Source organism: Dinoponera quadriceps, unplaced genomic scaffold (assembly GCF_001313825.1).
Source record: "Dinoponera quadriceps isolate SergipeBrazil2010 unplaced genomic scaffold, ASM131382v1 scaffold96, whole genome shotgun sequence".
NCBI lineage: Eukaryota > Metazoa > Arthropoda > Insecta > Hymenoptera > Formicidae > Dinoponera > Dinoponera quadriceps.
The window spans coordinates 1,116,755-1,138,190 of NW_014554269.1; the positions used below are offsets into that span (position 1 = coordinate 1,116,755).

General features: G+C 42.3%; 2 protein-coding genes across 4 annotated transcripts in view; one reads left to right on the forward strand and one right to left on the reverse strand.

The window, feature by feature from the left end:
• The window catches only part of LOC106752167 (ribonuclease P protein subunit p25-like protein), a 29,800-nt gene extending 8,364 nt beyond the window's left edge, over positions 1 to 21,436 (forward strand). Inside the window, exons 2-6 of one of the 2 annotated variants that reach the window (XM_014633699.1) lie at positions 4,165 to 4,236; positions 18,968 to 19,081; positions 19,150 to 19,328; positions 19,408 to 19,521; positions 20,256 to 21,436. In XM_014633699.1, the coding sequence (XP_014489185.1) occupies positions 18,968 to 19,081; positions 19,150 to 19,328; positions 19,408 to 19,521; positions 20,256 to 20,457 (609 nt within the window). In that variant the 5' untranslated portion in view covers positions 4,165 to 4,236 and the 3' untranslated portion in view covers positions 20,458 to 21,436. The remainder of the gene's footprint in view (positions 1 to 4,164; positions 4,237 to 18,967; positions 19,082 to 19,149; positions 19,329 to 19,407; positions 19,522 to 20,255) is intronic. The other variant, XM_014633690.1, reaches the window with a different exon arrangement.
• On the reverse strand, positions 4,243 to 11,435 carry LOC106752145 (aromatic-L-amino-acid decarboxylase-like). Of its 2 annotated transcripts, none has more exons than XM_014633635.1 (13): positions 11,136 to 11,435; positions 10,392 to 10,505; positions 10,089 to 10,140; positions 9,592 to 9,662; positions 8,650 to 8,892; positions 8,058 to 8,183; positions 7,711 to 7,949; positions 7,092 to 7,266; positions 6,514 to 6,679; positions 6,256 to 6,308; positions 5,981 to 6,168; positions 5,778 to 5,879; positions 4,243 to 4,760 (listed from the first exon to the last, which is right to left on the reverse strand). In XM_014633635.1, the coding sequence occupies exons 1-13, from the start codon at positions 11,334 to 11,336 to the stop codon at positions 4,622 to 4,624; spliced, it is 1,869 nt and encodes a 622-aa protein (XP_014489121.1). In that variant the 5' UTR covers positions 11,337 to 11,435; the 3' UTR covers positions 4,243 to 4,621. The 2 variants fall into 2 exon arrangements, with proteins under 2 accessions (XP_014489121.1, XP_014489111.1); XM_014633625.1 differs by having other exon boundaries at positions 5,778 to 5,855; positions 5,972 to 6,168.

Genomic DNA, 21,436 nt, shown 5'->3' on the forward strand with positions numbered 1-21,436 from the left:
GTGCTCGGATGTCGCGCGATTTTCCCTCGCACGTATCGAACATTTGCCGCGAGCCACGTCAGACGAGAGACTAGTAGCACCTGCCGAAGCGCCGGTCAGTTTTATGCGCGCTTCGGCTCCGTACGCCTCTGCTATCACGCAGATAAAATTAAGGTGGAGGAGAGAGACAGAGAGAGTATATATATATGTTTGTGTGTGTGTGTGTGTATAAAGAGAGAGAGAGAGAGAGAGAGGGTTAGGAAAAGCGCAACGAAATTTATTTCCCTGACGAAGATCGATCATAATAGGTGATTCCCCGATCCCTGTCTTCCGGTAACGCATTCTTCATTGTCACGGTGACCGTCCGCTTAATCCGATCTCGATTGCATAATTCGGACGAGCTCTCGACTCGGAATTATTTTAACGTTGAAATATAAATTAATTAATTTATAATTTATTATTAAGGCTTTGAGTATCGATCATGATGATCAACCCCTAGGGGATCGTGAATCTCCTCCTCTAGCGTGAACTCGTAAAAAGTGTAGATGTTTTAATTTGAAAACATTTGGAATTTTCATTTTTTATGTTTTCGCTCTAGGAAAACATTACATGATCGATACTCTGAAGATGTATAGAAATCAACTGGAGACGGAAGAAGCCGATGAAACTCGACGCAAGATGTAAATTGCGTGATTCAATAATCATTCGAGAAATATAAATATGAGTGAGTCACTCAACAAATATAAATGCAAGCGAAATAAAAAGCGAAAGGGGAAAGGGGACAACAAAGACAGACCCCTCCAGAATCTATCCACATGTTTCGGTCGTCATTCTTACCCTGCTCGGTGAAAATATCCCGACAAAAACGATGCACAAGAATTGTTCGGCTGTGGACTCACCACTCATGTGGAATTCCGCAACTTGGGAGGACATCCCATACTTGAAGATTGACACGAGACTGACATTTACATTCTATGTCGGCTCTTATTGGTTTTTTCGTCTTCAGTTTATTAACATGAAATTTGCATTAAGAATATCACGACATTAGATCGCGCGTGTGTACGAATATAATTTGAGGATAAAATCTTGTAGAACTAAGAAAAGAGGCAGTGCGAAAAATTAATAATTTTTCCACTCCTGCTTAGTGCGATGTGTCTTTAGCATATTAGTGTGATCTTTTTTTCTTCCAAAGGTAAACAAAAACGATAAAAATATGAATCAATCCTACATTTTTTCCATGTTGGAGTCACTGGTGACTCTGTGCAAATACAAGAGACACTTGGTAAACGGTCAACGTTAAAGTACGTCATATATATGAAATTATTTGCTGTGAGTTAATTATTTATAAGTGAATTATTCAAAAATTATTTATAAGTGAATTATTCAAAAATTATTCAAATATCTTCTCAAACGTCTTCGAACGTTTCGTGTCTCCAGTATAATTAATTTCACGTGTCTCATCCTGACGCAAACGTGTTTCTCTAATCAAGTCCTCCAAACCACACTGTTAATATTACGCGACGAATGACCGATAAATTTGTTGTTCACTCACATTTCTACTATTGGTACAATTAATTGAATTTTATTCTAGTCAAAGTCCGACGATATTAATGGTCACCTCTGTGGATCGTGGAAAATTGATATCCCTTCCGCACACCAGCGACGCATTGATCATGAAAAGCATGCTTATCACTGGCCGGAAAATCGCAAGGAGAAGGAAAGAGACGAAAAAAATAAATCGGAAGTCGAATGACCTCGCCGATGGTCATTGTGACCCATTATCAGCCCGCGATCGACTCCTTTCCCTGGCGCAGGCCTAACTTCCATCGAGCGATGCAGCCGGCCGGTCAGTTCCAATGGGAAATTTCGAGAGACGGTGCGACAAGCACATCGTCAATGGCTACTGGCATCGCTATAGCAGGGTCGCTGTTTGAATAAACGCTCATATACAGTTCACGCCGCGCCACCACCACACGAGGGGGTAAATTCTACACCGCCGACTCCCCGCACCCTTGTTCCGCGCGCTCTCCTACCTTGTTGTTTTATAAATAGACATTTACTCTTCACCTACATTTACAGCACCCCGTGGAAGCGGTGACAGGTCACCGCTCAATCTTCGTAACATATATATACACACACACATGCATAGGTGCGCACGTACACAACACGTAGGTACACGTAAACGTACATACATACGCGCGAACGCGGAATGCCGTCGACCACTAGTTTTCTCGTCGCCACCTTCACGCATGGTCTGCTCGCATCCGGCGTTTTTCGAATTGTATCGCCGATGATCCCGGTAGAGCATCGGTGGTGCTCGTGAATGTGTGGGAAGTAATTAAACCGAGTTCGCGCGCGCGGCGAGCCTTTCGGCAGGCTTTTGCGCGTGTCGCCCGCGTTAATGGCGATCTCGACGAAATTAACAGAGGCGAAATCGCTTGCATTGATGTCCCTTACCTCATCGAGTCTGGATTTTTCGCGTCCGGATTGTCCGATTGAGGATTCGCAACATCGATTTTTTTCCCCGATTTCCCCGTCGTTCACCGATTCCAGTTTTAGAGCCACGAGTGACGAGAACGACGAGCTTTCCTAGAACGAAATTTCAGGGGTGCGCAAAGAGATAATAAGATTCTTTCCCTTGATTTCGAGGCAATTTTATTTCAACGGATTTCCAATTCTTGAGTGGATTTTCAATTTTTGTTTTGTGAAATAGAACTTTGCGAATTTACAGCTCTGGGTTTTTGAAACACGATAAGACGCTCCGTGCCGCTCGGGATACTGATGACTTACGCTGAACTTTTCATTCAGGTCATTCGACGTTCCGGTTGTAAATAGAGTACATTATCATAAAATACTTCATCATTTGGGATATTGATATCGTGAATATCATAATTTTGGAACAGTTATCGTGTCATGGGTCATTAACGGTGGTATATGAAGATCTAGCACTCCTAAATGCAAATTATTAATTTATAGACAACGCATTTGATTATTCATAACTATTGTTTTGTTATACACTCCATATAGTAAAATATTCGTCACTTGATTACTTACATTTCTCCAGTCATATCAGTAAAAATTTGCACGCATAATTATCTCTGAAAAGTGTAATAAGAACAAATTAAAAATAATATTATAATCCTCAAAGTGACGATTTGAACTTCAACATTCGTCGTTCGTTGTCCTTAATAATAATAAATTTTACAGTATTGAAATATTATAAAAGATATTCGTCGTGTTAACGTATATGTTAGCGTATTATAATAATAAATGCGGTAACATGCCTTCCCCCTACACGACCTGGATGGAAAGTCACGCGAAATCGGCGCGGCACAGTAAATAAGTGTAAATTGGGTCTCTTTCCTAAACTCTTCAAACTAGTAATCAATTTTTTCCAGCAATTTCTCTGCATACGTTATAGTGTATATTTCACTATACTTTTCTGTCCATATCTATTACACGTATCTATGTTATATTTCATTTTATTTCGAGGTTCTCCTTCTTTTTTCGCGCATTTTGGAACATTTCGCCGGAATCGAAGAACAACCGGAAGATCGTCCGGAAAACGTAAATGAACATTTGAAGAGATGCCATAAAAGGCGCATAAAAGACGTCGTAAATCACTCAAACGACATTTCCAAGTTTTGCAAGGTTTTGTAGTCTCAGGAATTTTGAAAGAAATAACACACGTTGGTCGAGGCTGAAGTATATTTAATTTCTTATCGAGTGAAAAGAAACCACGGCGCGATCATATCCTTCGCTGAGCAATTTTGTGCGGAGTTTATCCTCCCTGTTAAAAACCCATTTTAGACAATCTACAACTCTAAATTTACAAGACGAAATACAGGACAAAATCCTGTGTAATTTAATATCTCGTGTTACGTAGTTACACGTTATACAAAGTATTATTAAATAACGATAAATTTATTTTTTGTCAAACGTTTAACAGTAATAATTTCAACACCAATTATTTGGTGCTTTTGGATATACGTATTTTAACATTTAACGATAAAACGACGAAATGTTTTGATAAAGTCATTGCGATTAAATTATCTTTCTAATTGGGAACATTGTCCCTCAAAAGCGTTCGTAACACTTTTTCTTTTTAATTGTATCTACAATCTGATATATAGAATTATAAATAGAATTTTGTCCCGAACTAAAAAGATTTCCTTTATTTTCCAGATTATCTCTTGTCCACCAAACCTGCATTAGCAAAGACGCAAGAAATTGTCTTAAATCCACATTTTTGAAAATGTAAGCCGCATGTTGCAAGGCTATGAGAAACTTAACTCATAATCATCACCTTTGAGGAATACGGATTTGTTGTTGTGTCAGGTTTGTTCCGTAATTTTTCGATACAGAATATTTAATTTTGAACAATTAGGACTCGGCGGTCTGGAAACAAGCTCTTTGATGCTGGTTCGCACTAATAGCTCGTCTAAGATGGGTCTTGATATCGAGATCGTCGGCAGTTATCGGTTCCCGGTGTGAAGTGATAGCTAGTTAGGTTTCTCCTCTATCTGCCTCCTCGGAACACGTCCGAGTTTCTCGGAGAGCACGAGGAGCCGTCCGTCGTGATCTGGAGGACTCCTCGCAAAGATCGCGCGAATAAAGAAGGATCGTTGTGCGAGCAACACGATTACGTCCTGCCGTTGGGTGACCTGCCACGCGAAGGCGAGGCGGACGGGGACGGATCAGGGCTGCATCCGTTGCTGCTACCACGACGACTTCCGGTGCCGCTAGCCTTCAAGCGAACCATAGCGTCCAAGTGGCGAAACCTGAGTAAAAAATTCGGAGAATAATGTAGAGACGAAAATGTAGAAGTAGGAATGAACAATGTAAAGACGAAAGTATCGAACAGGGCAAAGTAAGGGCCGCTGTATATTCCCAGGACAGAAAAATGTCTCTTTCAGAATATTACACGAGACAGAAAAGAAGGGAGAGAATTTTACGAGTACAAAATTATACGAGAAATAGAGAGCACAACGCGAGGATTGACGGGGAAAAAATTGGCAAAGCGACGGATAGCGAAAGGAAATAGATGACAAAAAGAAAAGATAGAACATATATGGCGAAGAACGAGTAAAAATGACGAGTAAGGATAACGAGAGAAAAGTTAATCGCATGCGAAAGTTTCAGTAAACCTATTATGTAATTTTAAACGACGATATCGCCTTCTATCGTCAAGCGTTTGCGCGGCTATTGTGTATTATATTATACTTGCGCAATGACGCATAATGACAGCGTTATTATAGTTAGAAGGTTACAGAATAGGCATACAGATATCGGAACGTTTCGAGTTTCCTTCGCTGCGGACTTTATTCTGAAACGAACTCGCACATTCAGTAGAATCGAACGTCGTTGTAGGAGCGATCGGTGTAATGACGGCGATAAGGTAAAAGGAGTGTGCACTATTTGTACTTACGCATAATAGTGGTGACCATGATATCGACACCGGAAGTGTGTGACATCACACATACGATGCCGCCGTTCACGCCATAATGCCGTGTCGTAAGCGCGTGACGCTAAATTTGTGCGACGTTACTTTTTAATTTATTTTAACATGTGAGAGAAAGCTCTTTTTACGTCCCCTTTTTTTTATGAAAACTCTTTGAAACTTCAACTAACTTTCTGAACGCTCTTCGAACGCATTTCTTGCAAGGGGAACTCAGCCCGACGTTAGACGATCTCCGTTCGAAATGAAAAAATCGCGCGTCGCGGAATAAAATCCGCAAATAAACGTAACTTAATACTCTAAAAATGGACGGATTAATTATAAGGAAATAAGAGAGTACCTAAGCGACACCTCGCTTCTATCAGCAGCTTCCTTTGCCTGCATCAGGTACTCAAGCGGCCAGGATATCCAGGACCGCCTGGAAGAAGATAAGGAAAGATAAAGATAAAGAGTAATCCGAACGATAAGGAAAGTTTCATTCAATTATTTCCTGACGTGCACGGGTGGTTTAACGAACCAACGTAATCAACTTACGTTCCGGTCTGAGTATTCGATCCGATACCGCTGATCGTTGTCTGCGTGTCGAGCTTGGATCCAGCTCTGTTCGGGGTTTTTGTGAAGCCTGGCTGAATCGCAGGATCAGACACCATGCGCACGAAGAAAGATCTTCGTTGCTCCAGAGTGGCTTTCCTCTTCTTCTCGCGGATGTCCGCTAGCTCGTCCATCACGTCCTACGAGGCGTAGGTTTAATAAACCTTTGACACACGGCGGACGGAAATTCTTCTCTTACAGTGTGTCAAAATAATGTTTCAACTCACTTTAGATTCCAACATTTCGGCTAGGTAATCCGTTATAATGCTCCATGCAACATCTTAAATATCAGTGTGTTAATTCGAGATGACGCATTTCCCCAAGGAAGTCCGTAGAATTTAATTATATGATAACATTTTTCTCGGAGGAAGGAAAAATTTCGTTCGATAAATTCAGAAAGCGAAATATACTGTTGCTGAAATTTCTAACGGGAACTGAGGGAAGTGGATTCTATGATGTAAAATACACATGTACAAATAACTTACCGATATCCTCACCGCATGCGTTAGGCGCAGCGAGCGCGAAACGTATCGTGTAGCGTTGATTAACTTGCGCCGGGACCATGTGTAATTTCCCGGAATCGTTAATGGCGCTTAGCAATTTCTGATTCAATTTATCGGTGCCTTTGGCGCGAAAACATACCAAGCCCAGCTATATGATACAACAACAAAGACACGATGTGACGAATTCAGTCGAATACTATGTGAGATATTTTCCGATTGGGGTTGTGAGCAATTAATTAAAATTTTTATATAATTAAGCAATTTAATTAATATCATCTATTTTACTGTACTATGCGATTCGTGTAAAGGCTTTGATTAGTCTTTTCATCTCTCTCTTTAATTCGTAATCAGCAGAGCTCGTTCGTTTAATTTTATTTTTATAATATAATTAAAATTTAATTCGGAATTTTAATATATTTTAATTCTCAATTAAGCTTTCTCGGTTGAAAATTACAATTCTAATTACAAGATAAACAAATTCAAGAATTAAGATATTAGTTTTCGATTATAAAATATTTAATTGATCATTTTACAATTCTATTTTCAATATTTCTTCTTACCACCACGTCGTTGCAAACTTCGAATCTGGAGTCCTTTCTGACAAGAGCCTCGAATCTTTTAGCAAGTCGCACATGGTTTCGAATGTAGGTTTGCAAGCCAGATATTCCATGAGATCGTATTACGAACCATAATTTAAGCGAACGGAATCGTCTACTCAGCGGTATGCTCCAGTGTCTACAAAATAATTTCATGCGTATTAACTTAGTGGCTTAAGTTCCAAATGCTCGAGTATATCGGATATTTCAGACTCTTTTTCAGACTCAGGATATGATAGTAATCGGTTATTTATTTCTTCTTATTGCTATTTCTTTTTATTTATGTTGCAAGCCATTTTGTGCATAAAAGTATCAAAGAAAAATTGGCAAAAAGTAGATACTTGACGAGATATTTAGTTTTCATATGAGGTACATACACATACACTCACAATATATGTATCAAAATAGAATATAAAATATCTGACAGAGTATTTATTTTTTGTTGATTTTGCCTTGATATTTTTATATTGACGAGAATATGGTTATATTAAAAACGCACGATTTTGCAAACAATTTTTCTTAATTCTAAGTATATTATTTAGTTTAATCAGTATTGTATAATTATAAGCAGAATTCAAATTACCGGTAATCTATAGTCGTATCCGCATGCGTATGCTTGAGGTAAAGCGGGTCCACGACGAGAGCGCTGGTCAACTTGAATCTGTCGCGCACCCAAAGACAGGAGCAGTCGAAATTCGTCAACAGAAACTTGTTGGTATTGGTATTGAAGGAATCGGCGTATTCGATGCCTGCCATCAAGTATTTCAATTCCGGACAGATGAAAGCGTTCCCGGCATAAGCAGCGTCCACATGAAGCCAGACCTGCGACAGAAACTCCGCTTGGTATCCCGTAAAGTCGAAAGAGCGACGTAAAGTGGACGATCGACAATAGCTGGAATTACCGTCAAGTTTACGTAACGTCCCACTTACCCCTGGATATTTCTTGCAAACCGGCCCGATCTCCTTGAGGTTGTCGAACGAACAACAAGCGGTTGTGCCGAGTGTCGTCGAGACGAAGAAAGGAACGTAACCCTGAGCTATATCTTTCTCGATTGCCTGTTAATCGAAGCGCGAAAATAAGTATCATAGGTCCGAATTGTCATCTCGTAATTTCATCGGTTAATCAACAGTCATTTCGCCGATTAAGTTCGTTAACCGTACGAGCATAGCTCATTAATGCCCGTTTTCTGACGTTATGATTTAAATCTAATCGACGATTGACTCGACGGAATTAACCGATCGTTTCGATCAATTCAGCAATTGGCCAATGCGATCGGTCAATTCCGTTGCGTTAATCGTCGATTAGATCGAAATCATGATGGTAGAAACGGGCATGAGACGTTCAATATCGATCGTGACGGTTATTGATGACCGGCATCATGAATACCGTCTCGCTAGAGGTTACATGTAAAATCGAATCAATTGCATTTCCATTCCTCTGATACCGTGTTCGCGTCAACGGAAAAATCGCGATGTCGTTCCTACTGAGGAATCCGCGTTGACGATACTGCGGGAAACGCACCTGCTGCAAGGTCTCGCCACGGAGCACGCTCTTCTCGTCGGGCTCGAGGATGCGCAGCGTCACGAAGCATATCATTGCGTCCTTCTCGACGCAACTATGACTCTCTCGGCTGCAATACGCCATCAGCTTGCCGAGCAACACGGTTTCGTCCAAGTGTGCGTACGCGGGGGATGCCTTGAGCCTAGCAATCGCTTGCGCCCGAGCGGCCAGCATGCACACGAGGACGCATTCCGACGCCGAGCCCTATATAGTTTCGTTAATCGACCTTTGACATTCGCACACCGCCCGAGGATTCCGCGTGTCGTAATTCTAATTTCAGTCACGAGCGTTGGACACGGCCGAGCGGCCATAGTACTTTTACCACTTGGTATTGAGGGATTTTTCACTGTTATTGAATCCTTTATATCGAATACGTTGTACAGGGTGTATCAGAATCACCGGGCGACTTCTAACGACAGTTCCGGAAGCCATTAATCGTCATGATTTGCCGATTTTTCTGGCGTTGAGTGTCGATCAAGTCGTGGATCGGTATTCTGTCGAAGCGACGCTTGTTCGATTTAACCGTACCGATAGAGAAGGCCAAGTCAGTTTGGCTCAAGTTGGCCTTGAGTTTTTTTTTTTTACGTTTACGTTTATTTATTGTGAGAATTAGCGGCAAACCCGAATAGCAAAGTGTATTTTTTTGAGCATAGACACTTCTACATTTGAAACGGAACATTCCACGATTCTTCTCTGAATAGTATAATTGCCGTAGAGCTTTGATTTTTCAATACCACTAATTATCTTCGTGAAAAAATCGATTCCAGACCAAGCAGAGATTTTTAAATATCGGGCCAAAAAACGATGATTCTGTGACACCCTCCATCGCAGCACACTTCGCGAATCAGTTTTTAAAATTTTTCATTATTTTATGTCGAACGAATGTACAATCTTCGATGATACCTGTATAACGCCACCGCCGTTGCTGCCTTCGCTAAAGTATAGGAAGTCCGTGGGCAACCCAATCGCCTTGCCTGCGATTTCAGAAGAAGCATCACTTGGTGAATTCACAGAATCGTCCGATAAATATCGTCACATTCTAATATGAGATCATTTAACAATTACGTTACACCCGGAGGGGCGGTCTATTAGATTGCGTGACGACTGTGATGGCAAGGAGGGGAGGCGGGGGAGAGTAAAGGTCATTGAATGTTACATTAAACCCCCGGCACATAGTTCTTATTTTCGTGCTGGATCCAACAAAATTTAGCAATACAATGTGGAAGTAGGGGAGAGGATAATATCATATATCATATATTACATCATATAATATCACGTAATATTGGAAGGTGGCCCGAGAACTTTGTGACAAAGGCAGGAGGGCGGTGAAAATACTCAATTTTCACGTGCCGTAATTGTTGAACGATCTCTGTGTGAAGAAATCAGAGAGAGAAGATTACCGAACCAATCGCAGACTATCGTTTCCAGCTCCGTGCAGGCTGGACTGGCCGCCTACAGCAAATAAAATTCAAGCTCAGGCCTCGATTACCGAGCAAATAATAGGGCGCGATCTATCACGCGGATTTGACGCGAGATCGGCCCGCGTCCGGACTTCTGAAGTCGGCGGGAAAATCGAAGCGGATCGCTCAAACGGCTACGCCGTTCTGTCGAGCGACGACGATTCGTTTAATTATAGCTTCGCGCAAGATTCATCCCCGTGCTTTCTTAGAAGATCGTACCCCCGAAGAAGATTTCTCGCTCACCCAAGAAAATCCAATGCAGCCGATCGCGTTGGACAGCATGTCACCCAGAATAGAGGGAAAGGAATTTCCCGCCGGGAAGTAGGCGTGGAACCTTGGATGCTGCCAATGCGTGATCTGGAAGAAAGTTCACCCGGCTCCCAGAAGCACACTTCGCATTTGTCGCAGATCGCGAAACTCGAGGAAACCTCGAATTGACATTGTAACGTCTTTCTTAAACGATGCACACGAATCATCGTATTCGAATTACACCGCAAACGAAGAAGAAACCGTTATATTACTAGAAAATGAACGTTATATTACAATAATTACATAGAAAAAATGAACTAATTGTCCATATAATGCAACTGAAATTTAGTTACCAGACCTAATTTTTACCTGTGGGAGTTTGAAACTAGGTACAGGGGCAAAAGACTTAACTAAATTACTAAATTGAAACTAAAACTAAATTAACTAAATTTCTTTTTACCCGTGTACATAACCTAATTCAATTAAGCGTGAAAACAGCGCCTCGCAGATTTCTACAAAGAGAGTCTTCGTGAGTGTATAAGTAAGAGAGAGAGAGAGAGAGAGAGAGCGAGGAGGGGGAAGGCGTTAAGGAAAAATATAACTTGAAAGAAAACTTTAATTAGTTTACCTCTGTGAGCAATTGCGATCGGGTTGCGCGAAAATTCTACACATTCCCGGTATGTTTCGCGAAACTCATTCCTCCTCTCATACCGGCCCGAGGTATTCGCGAATACTCACCCCCGGCATGATCTTCGATTCCACGTCCTTCATGATCTCATCCCACGACTCCGGATCATTCGGCGGCTCTGACGGCAGCAGAGGCCTGAGATAGCCGGGGCCGATGTCTGGCGTGACCCTCCTGGTATGGATGGTGCTCACAAATTCGCAGATGTACTCTATCATCTGCCTGCCGCGGACGCGGAACGTTTCGATGTCCATGGCGGCTGCTTTTATACGCTCAATTCGGCGACCTTCGCATTGGATTGGACGATGAGACGATTGGAGGACGATGAAATTTCAAGCATCTCGCGTGCACGCGGAAAGGTACGAGCTTTATTACAGAGTATTCATGTATCTTTCAAGACATTCATTCTCTTGAAATGCGCGCGTTACTGGTATATCGAACCTACTGCGATATCCACTTATATTAGGAGATTAATTCGAATTATCACGAGATAGACGAGTGATTGTAGACGCGAGTTCGCAGGCAAAAACGCGCGCAGACAAACAGACTTTCACAAAGGCAAACAGCTGACGAGACTAAGTCGATAGAAATAATATGTTATCGAGAATTAAACTTCTGGTGACAGCTAAATAATTCGGCACTTTTTCTTCTCGGCCGTTAGATTGTGCGATTCTGAGCTTCGTATTAATAAGCGCTTGGGATTGGTTTTTTTTGCTTCCGCGGGGGGTTAGGCGCGAGCACTACTTCCGCGTGTTTCGCGTTCGGTGACTGTAAAGACCGTGAATTAATTATAAGACGGTAAATTTCTAAATAAACTTCGTGAAACTGAAGTTGATTATTAGTTTACTCGCACGACCAAACCGTCCCTGTTAACACACGGTGGCGTTTCGCGTTCGATGTATCACGTTTTTTAAACAACTTCTCCCGCCGATGTTTCGCTCAAGATGAATGTCGCCAATATTTTATACGTTATGGTGTGTATCTTAACTTATATATATTTAATTTATATATACTTATAAATCTTTCTTTCGTCCAGGTCTACTCGACTTTCGCACTTTTGGCTTAATTTGTAATTTCCTTGATCGTTACTCGCGTTAATATCTTCGACTCGACGTCCCGGATGTCCCGGACGTCGGAATATCTCAGGCACGTTACCACGTCGTTTCTCTTGTCATTTATAATACCGCGCGTGCATACTTGATGCTGTTTTGCGGATTTTGTTCTCCTCTGCAGAAATGAAAAGACGGAAGGAGAACAAAGCCTACGTCTTTCTCTGCAAACCAACAATGGAACGTGACCGTATCGCGATTTCCTCGGCTTTACCTTACCCCTCAAACTGTCCTTAAACCGGATGCGACACCTTCGTCTTACACGTTTTACACCACATACTGTCACAACGTCCACGTGCGAATCGATCTGTCAAAGCGAAGCAATTTCCCGTGATTTCGCCGGCTGCGATAAAGACTCGAGCAGCATGACGCGCGCTCGCGTAATTTCAAGTTAGATCGCTCCCGCGATCGCGAGCCGCCACTTTCGCGCACTCGCAATCTCGCGATATTGCAAAATTCGTGGACGCGACGCGCGGATGCCAGCGGGGGCTCCGTGCATTCTCCTACCTGTTGCTGATAACAGTGACGTGGATGACACGGCGATGCCCGGCGAGCTTACGTTGGATCGGATGGCGACCGAACTGAACTGAACAATCCGGAGTAGCGTTCGTCGTCCACCGCGGGGATATATCGGGGCCTCCATGGCGCAAAATTCCATTCGGCGGTTCCTGCGCAAACGCAGGTCCTTCTTCGCCGCAGGACTTCTTCGGGGTTTCGCGAAAAGACGCGCGCCGCCGCGCGCGCTGGCCTCTCTCGCGGCCGCGCCCGCCCTGACGCGATCGCGATCCACTTGAAATGTGCGCGCGTGTGCGTGCCTTTGTGCGTGTGGCCGGCGAAATCATCTGCCGAAAATCGCCTCCGCGAAGTCAATTTGCCGCCGTGCGAAAACTTTTATACGAAAATTATACGAATCGACTTGCAAATTAGACGCCTGTGTGTCTGTGTGTGCGCGAGAGCGCGGGGAGATATTAAAAATCCGCCGAATACTCGTGTCTGGGTATCTCGCCAAATATTTGCCTGCAAGTATCTCATCGAGAGAGAGAGAGAGAGAGAGAGAGAGCCGAGTGATAAAACGTGAAACTCATAGAATTGTCATTCTAATTTTTTCCTCACTGCAGCTGCGTATCATAACTTTCTGATAAATCTATTTTGCATATTCGATATGCAAAATATATTACTCCAGTTGAGCTTTCTTTGGCGCGAGGAGAGAAAGGTATTTAATCACATGCGATTAAACTTTCATAAATTTTGCAAAATATCTTGTGACGCATCACAATTGCCGAAACAGATGAGATGATAAAGATGTAACACGAAAGATACAATCTGGGGATTCCGCGAGGGCGCATGTGTGAACGGTATAATTACAATACAATATCAAAATAACAAATACAAGTCGAAACCCGATATTTCGCAACAGATGCTTTGAAGGTAACGGATCGTCAAATGAATTGTCGACAATTTCACTGAGGAAGAAAGAGGAAATCCCCGATGGAAATATTTTACTGAAAGTATAATGAAAATTTGCTGAAATGTATTTGAAAGTCTGTCTCAATTGACCTCATTTCTTTATCACTTCATCAATTTCAGTAATTCAGTTTCATCAATTTCAGCAATCATTTAGCAATTTTTCTTTAAAAAGTCACGCAGCTTTCAGTTTTATTCGGTAAATTTTATGATATTTAATATGTATAAATTTTTTTCTTTCTTTTCAACAATATACTTTAACTTTCCTTATACTTCACAGTATTACATTGTATTTCATAAGGAAATTTATGATTGATTTTTGTGTATATTCAGTAATTTTTCAATAACTTTCATTTCACTTTTCATCGATTTCATAATATTTTCAGCGAAATATTCCCATCGGGGATGACAAAAATCGGCGCAGATCTGCGATTAAATGAAACGACGAGGAAAGGAGAAGGAATTTATTTTATTTTCTGCGCACGATGTGATAGACTCGGAAATATTCATACAATCGTTCGGAACTGTCTTCTCCACCCTCCCCGGCCGGCAAACTTCTACAAAGAGCCTCTCTCCCTCTGCCACGTTATTTTGTGTGGAAATCAAGGACGGAAGATCAAGGAAGATCAAGAACGATCGGATTTACCTACACGAGGTGTCCCAGAACCCACAAAAAGATATCCTCTCAATCGCGTTCTTGGATCAGTTTGGGATCGATCTCTCCCGAATGCGAACATTGAGAGGGCTTATGACCTACGTGATAGACTCGTTCCCTCTGTTACGCATCTTCTCGGTTAAGCTCCAGAAAAATTCTATTCAAGCGAAGGCTGCCCGATATTAATAGCGTTAATTAAAAAATTCACAGCAATCGGAGATAAATCGAACGCGCGAATCGTTTTCTCCCGTGCAAAACGTCTCGCTGCATCGACTGATTTGCGCGGCGTTCCGCTTAACGACAATTCAATTTGCTATTTCAATTTCTTGCTTAATTTTCTATTAATATATATTTAATTAATTGACTAATTAATATTTATTTAATCGTCTGCAATATGCAAATGCATTGTCCGCCTTTCTCTCCGAAACGCTTAGTTCCTGACCGGCTCTCGTAATTCTTGCTTGCCGGTCGGTCGGTCGGTCGCTCGAAAACTCCTCAACGAGGAGACCCCACGACGATCTTCCTTCCGAAGAAAACCTACGTCGAAGGGAAAATCGATCCCGCAGGATCCGCGATTAATGGGGCATTCGGTGATCTCGGGACATTCCGTACACCACGCCGCGTCCACTCGAGTAAATTGGATGCTAGCGTTCTCGCGGTTTATTACGACGGAGAAAAGGGGGTACGTAGGCATCGCGAAGAGGGTGCCAGCCGCAGAAGACGTCCGCTGATTCTCTTCGCCGAGGTAAAGGCAGGGAAGACGGGGGGAGGGGGGAGAGAGAGCAGGAGAGCGGACACGCGAAGTGTGCACGATATCTTCGGGAAACTCTTGACCCGCGAAGAATCGGCGACGTCAACCCTCAAGGCATCGCGCGATACGCGTTTTCGATCGCGCACCCCGGCGAATCGTAATCGCGATAGAATGAGCGAGTTGACTCCCTCATGTTCCGCGAATTGAAATTAGTCCGCGCCAGGTCAATTTGCTGGCGGGTAATTATAGCTCGGGGAAAGTCGAGAGGTTCGAACGGTAATCTAGAAGCATTACGAATATTCGTCCGTCGATTACGGCGGTGCGCCGCGATGCGATATTGATTGCCGACGGGATTGGTGTAAACGCCCCGGTGTTTCAGCGCGGCAATTAGGCCCGCGATACGGCGATTAAATCGCCGGCCTTGTTTAAAAAAAGAAACGAGAAAGACGCAATTCCGAATCTGTTGCCGATAGGCGGTGAAGAATGTCACGGCGGAAATGTCACGGTGACCGAGATGGATTAATCAACGGGCCGTTATGATTACGCGTGACAAATGGTACGGGCGTTTTAAAATCTGCCGTAATTATTTTCTATGCTTTTCACTCCGACCGGACGCAATCGGTGACCGTAAAAGGCCTCCGTGGGCGAAACTCGATAAAATTTCAGGCGAGCATCGTCCGTTGCGTATCAAAACGCTCTTCATGAAAGGGAAATTCCGTTCTCGTGTGCAAGGCAATTAATTTTATGCGAATTTTATTTTATTTCGAAAAAAATCTGTCTCCGAATGTTCGATCGCCGTCCGTTGATTTCGTGAGTATTTTCGTTTGAGTTGTCAATTAGCGCAAATTCCGGCTAATTGAATTTTCTTTGTCCGTTTATATTATACGTGGCATCTCAATTTAAGGGTGCGATGTGAGGGAGGGGGCGGAGGTGAGGGAGGTGACTATCATTAACTCGGAGTTAATTACCTCGAACTGTCAGCGCGACTCGTCCCTCGGAATGAACATATTTCTCATGCGTACAGCATTCAAATGCAAACGATAATTTTAACGAACATCCTCCTCTTTATCGATATCTACCGACATCGAATTCTTTCATGCACTTGTCATCCGAATCTTTTTATTGAAATAATACATCTCATCCCGACGAACGAACGAATGGACGAACCGAGAACTTCGGTAGTTTCCCTCCGACACTTTAGACTACTTTGTATTTCTTTATCTTTCTTTTTGTCAACACATCTACACAATTTTATATTACATTTTAGTAAATACAATATGTTCCCTCTCGCTCATTTTATATCTCTTTATGTTATTCTGTACTCTGAAAGAAAATGGTGCTACATTTATGTAAATATTTGCTGTGGAGTATTGGAGTTAATTAATTTACTTGGGTTAAGTAAATATTATTCGAATGTAACACTTTTTTTTCCTTCAGTTCTATCATAGCACTTTTTTTACGTATACTTCTTTAATACTTTCTTTTATACAATTTTACGTTGAATTTTCTCGTAAGTACAATACGTCCTTTCCGTCCATGACGCTTCCGCATCGTTGTACTATAATATCTCTATATTTCTTTTTATTTCTATTTCTTTAACGTGCTCGCGTTCTTATAAGGAGGACTCGCTCTAAAATATTTCACGGTTACTCTTATCCATCAATCTATCAATATTTCCTTATCGCACACTGCGACACTCTCTCGTTCGCCTGCGTCGTCCCGTCTTTACAGCACGTCGGGCGGAGGACACATACGTGTGGCGCTCAGGGGGCGGCTTTCACCCCCCGAACACGTTCGTCGCGGGGGCTAATGAACCCCGAGACGTAGAGTTGAGATCGAGCAGACGAGCGGCGATCGGCGCGTCCTGCTTCTTTCGCTCGCAGCCTCCGGCCCTTTAGGGATAAAAACGTTCATAATGTTGGAATGCGGGAGCGGCCGCGGAAGGGGGTGCTTAATAATGCAATATGGCGTCGGGGCGTCGCGACGCTATGCGGAGTATGCCGCGCATACCGCTACCATATACGCCCACGCGTCGACCCTCTGCGAGAACCCCGCGTTGTCCTCACCCTCTTGTGTCTCACCCCCTTCTTCGGCGGGGAACGAGGCCGCCCCCTTCCCCTCCCCCTATCGGCGACGGGGGTATATCGCGTAATCGAATGCTGATTGGAAAATATTGATGGGACTTCCCCATCCGGCACCTACAACAGCGGCGGCGATCTCGCTCGTCTCGTCGTCGGCGTCTTTTTTCCGCGCGCGGTACGCTCCGGAATTCCGCTGAATTATATATATCCCCGACGCCGACTGTCGAAGGATATCCCCGTCTGCTCCTTATTCCTCTCCTCCTCGTGACACCAGATACCGTCGATATTAATTGGCGAGGATCGTGGATCAAAAAACGTTATTAAAGTAATGGGACGCTGGGCAAGTGTGGCGTCGATGGAGGGAGATCGATGTGTAATGCTGCGGAATTAACAACGCCACTTTGATTACAATTAATTACGGACGGTAAACTAGCTTCGATTTTCTGTCGGACGCGAACGCGTCTATCTGATGATTGATTCGATTAATTATGTCGGGGAGTTGGCTCATCGTGACATCGATGTGTCTCTGAGCGAAACCGATTATCGGATTTATGAGTTACCCGCGCAAACAAACTCGCGGAGCGTCTTCGCGGTCTCTGTGTTTTTACTCTCTTCGTCTAAAAGTGACTAAAGGATGACCGAACTTCCGTCAATATTTTGTTGGTGAAGATGATAATGAATATTTAGTATAGATATCTTTTTAATCTTTTATATAGCTGGTTGATTTATAAAAATTGTATAGGGGTGAGTACATTGAGTATACTGAGTACACTGAGTGTTTCCAGAGGGCGATATCTTGTGGAGAATATAAGGAATCAACGTCAAGTTTCCGCAATTTTACCTGTGAGATTTACACGGAAAAAATAGCACCGTTAGTGCAACTGAATTCCCTATTGCTTGGGGGTCAGGCAAAAACTTAATTGTAGAGACAAAAAGATTCCTGTAATACTCAATCGATTACTCTGAATTTTCTCAACCGAGTTTTAATGCAGCTGAATGTTCACATGAGTATTCTCAATCGCGTTAACAGATGTACCCGTTTCTCGCCGTCGTGTTTTTAGGAACTGAGTTTTCTTCCCGTGAATGACTTTTTGAAATAACGTAGGCATCTGAGGAAGAAATGTCCGAGATCTCGAATAGACGCTCCATATCCTCATCATCGTCGTACGATAGTTCACCCCGGATGAACGCCAAGATCGGCGAGATATTTCTGCATACGACTGTACAAGGTCGCTCCAAGTTCCATGAATGGTTCCCAGCGATGGCACGCCGAAGCGACGATGCTTGTGAACCCATGACCTACTGGCAGAGAGAGAGAGAGAGAGAGAAAGAGAGAGAGAAAGAGAGAGAGAGAGAGATGCGGTGTCTAAACACACCTCCACTGCCACTACTGCCGCCGTTCGCTTCGATTTCCAGAACAGCCGAACTATTTCTGAAATTACGCCCCATTAACATCGCACTGACCTTATATCGGTAGACAAAAAACTCCTTCATCTTCTCGTCCTACGTATCCTGACGATGGGTTCGTCTCCCGCGAGATGTTTTCGAATAATACGAGATCTCGAGTCGTTTCTTTTTAATGCTTAACATTGAATAGCTCAATGGTTGAAACCCAAGTTATAATACTTTTAACATTTGCTCCCGATTAAGCCAAAGATAGGTAATCTGATCCTCTAATCCTCCTTTTCCTGTTGGTTAATAGTGTAATTGCATTGATTGTTTTTTGATGACTCACGAATAAAGTGGAATCGTCAATTTAACGAATGTTTAAACAGTTGCCCGGCGAATGGACTTGTACATAAAATTTGTTCTCGTTCTATTCCAGATGGGAAGATCAAAGGCGAAGCTGAAACTCGTAGAGCCGAGAGAAGAGCCGACCGATACGGAAAGTACTACGATACCCATAAAGAATCTTCCGGAGAAATTTATCTGCATGCACGTAAGTCTTTGAGATCTTCAGGACCACGTGACGTTATTCAATTTTACTCACGTGACATCTGGTTGAAGGTGAAGAGCGGCACCAAGATTAGGAACGTGCTTGCCTACGCATTGAAAGAATTTCCCAATAATAATAGCGTCGTCTGGACCGGGGTCGGGCAAGCCATTGGGAAAACCATTTCCTGCGCAGAACTCTTCAAGAGGAAGCACGAGGGTCTTCACCAAGTCACGAAGTTGCGTTATACCAAGTAAGTCGAGCAAACGAGCGTCGGCTGAACCAGTTCAACGGTTCAAACGTCAATTTTGTAATTCATCGATCGATTTCAGGAGGTCGGTTAAATCGAAGGAAGACGCAACCGACGAGACTCATTCCGATACTTATCAAGTACCGGAAATTCATATTTTGTTAACTAAGAATATTGAAGACACAACGGAGCTTGGGTGAGATTTGTTTAATTCGTTGACTCGTATGATCTCTAAAATTGTCGGAAAAAATTGCACACGAGTCTCTCGTTTAATATTCCTTATGTCAAATATCTAAAGTTTTAGAAGTTAATTCTTAACGTCTTCAAAGAAACGTAATTTTTCACAAAATTTCGACAATATTTTTGAAAATAAGGAAAAATGAAAAGAAATTTAATTAATTAATTCATATAAATTAGTTTTATGCATTGCTTTATCGTTAGTATTTCTAATATGACTGAATAATTGAAATATCCGTCGGAAAATTCTTGACATTCTCCCATCGCAGTAATTTAAAAATAAATATTTCCTAAATTGCGATATTAATTTGTATCATTGTCCATCAGGATTTGCTTTTCTTATTTTTCCTCGAGGATGGCTTGCATATTCCTTGGCCTTTTCTATCCTATTTTTAATCCCATCGCAGGGAATTCCTTGGTATCGATGCCAGTCGCACAGTTGACGCTTTCTATCTTAATGTTCGTTTTCGAATTAGCTGCATCTTCCTTTTCCGGAAAGTTCCCACGATCTTTAGGCGCTTGACATCTGAAACGTATTTTTATATTCATTACCGCGATGGGAGAATGCCAAGAATTTTCCGACCGATATTTCAATTATTCAGTCATATTAGAAATATTAACGACAAAATAAAGCATAAAGCTAATTTACACGAATTAATTAATTTAATTCTTCTTCATAAAATACATTTTCAGATATCAGGCGCCTGGAGATTGTGGGAACTTTCCGGAAAATAAAGCGAATTCGGAAACGAGCGCTGAGACAGAAAACGCCAGTTGTACGACTCGCAACGATATCAAGGAATTCTCTGCGATGGGATTGAAAATCGGACAGAAAAGGTCAAAAGATACGCAAGCGGAGCCATCCTCGAGGAAAAGGAAGAAGAATAAATCCTGATGGACAATGATACAAATATCGCAGTTTAGGAAATATTTACTTTTAGATTGTACGATTTCTCTCGAAGTGTAATAAAATTCGCAGATATTATAGGTAGATTGTTACGGCATTTTTGCAGTGTAAAATTTTATTGATCTTTTCGCGGAGAATTCTGTAACGATAACCGTCAAAGACCTCTTGAAATTTTATAACGCGTAAAAATAACGTACGTAATGGAAATATGAAAATTTACAAATTTTATATATTGTTATTGTTTTGCCGTCAATAAGTACACTCGATACAATAATTAAAAGAAGAGGAGGGATACCGGAAACAAAGCTGTATGTAGAAAGTTTATTCTCTATTAATACATAGATAATTGTCACGTAGTATAGTCACACGTCATATACATATTATATTTCTGTTGTCCCGACTCGTCACGCGACTCGACGTATTCATCAATACATTATTTCGCGAGTTTTTTTTCTTCTTCGTATTTACAAGTTCTATGTACAGTATTACAATGTCCTTCCCGTTGCGTTTCGGATACGAAAAGGAGCGGCGTGGATGCTCGAGACGCGCGATTTACAAGAGCCAAAAGTCGGCCATTTAGAATCTCAATGCCGGAAGCGTATTAGGGCAGTACAATTTTTGTGTCCCATACATACGCCGATGTGTGAATTATGAGTTGGCTCTCCCGTACGATTAACTCGTAACTGTTGCGCCTTTCGATCAAAATCATAGAAAGATATTGCGACGAACGCGTGTATATATGTGTGTATTCGTGTGAACACAGTTTTTCTATAGGATGAAAAAATGTTACAATGAATATACCGTCGTTATCGTCGCTCGCCACCTCGCACTATTTCCTACTCACTGCCAGAAAATCGGGTCTTGCAAACGCTACTTCTCTTAATTATGGAATCGCTTTTCCCATGAACGCTCGCTTAAACGTTTTACACTGAGACTACGTCATCCGTTTAAAAAAGGAAAAAAAAAA

Coding starts and splice junctions, on each gene's coding strand:
- LOC106752145 (XM_014633635.1), bottom strand. CDS start 11,336: ATGGACATCGAAACGTTCCGCGTCCGCGGCAGGCAGATGATAGAGTAC. Junction 7,267..7,710: donor GATACGACTATAGATTACCG/GTAATTTGAATT, acceptor ATTATTTTGTAG/ACACTGGAGCATACCGCTGA. Junction 6,680..7,091: donor AAGTTTGCAACGACGTGGTG/GTAAGAAGAAAT, acceptor TGTATCATATAG/CTGGGCTTGGTATGTTTTCG.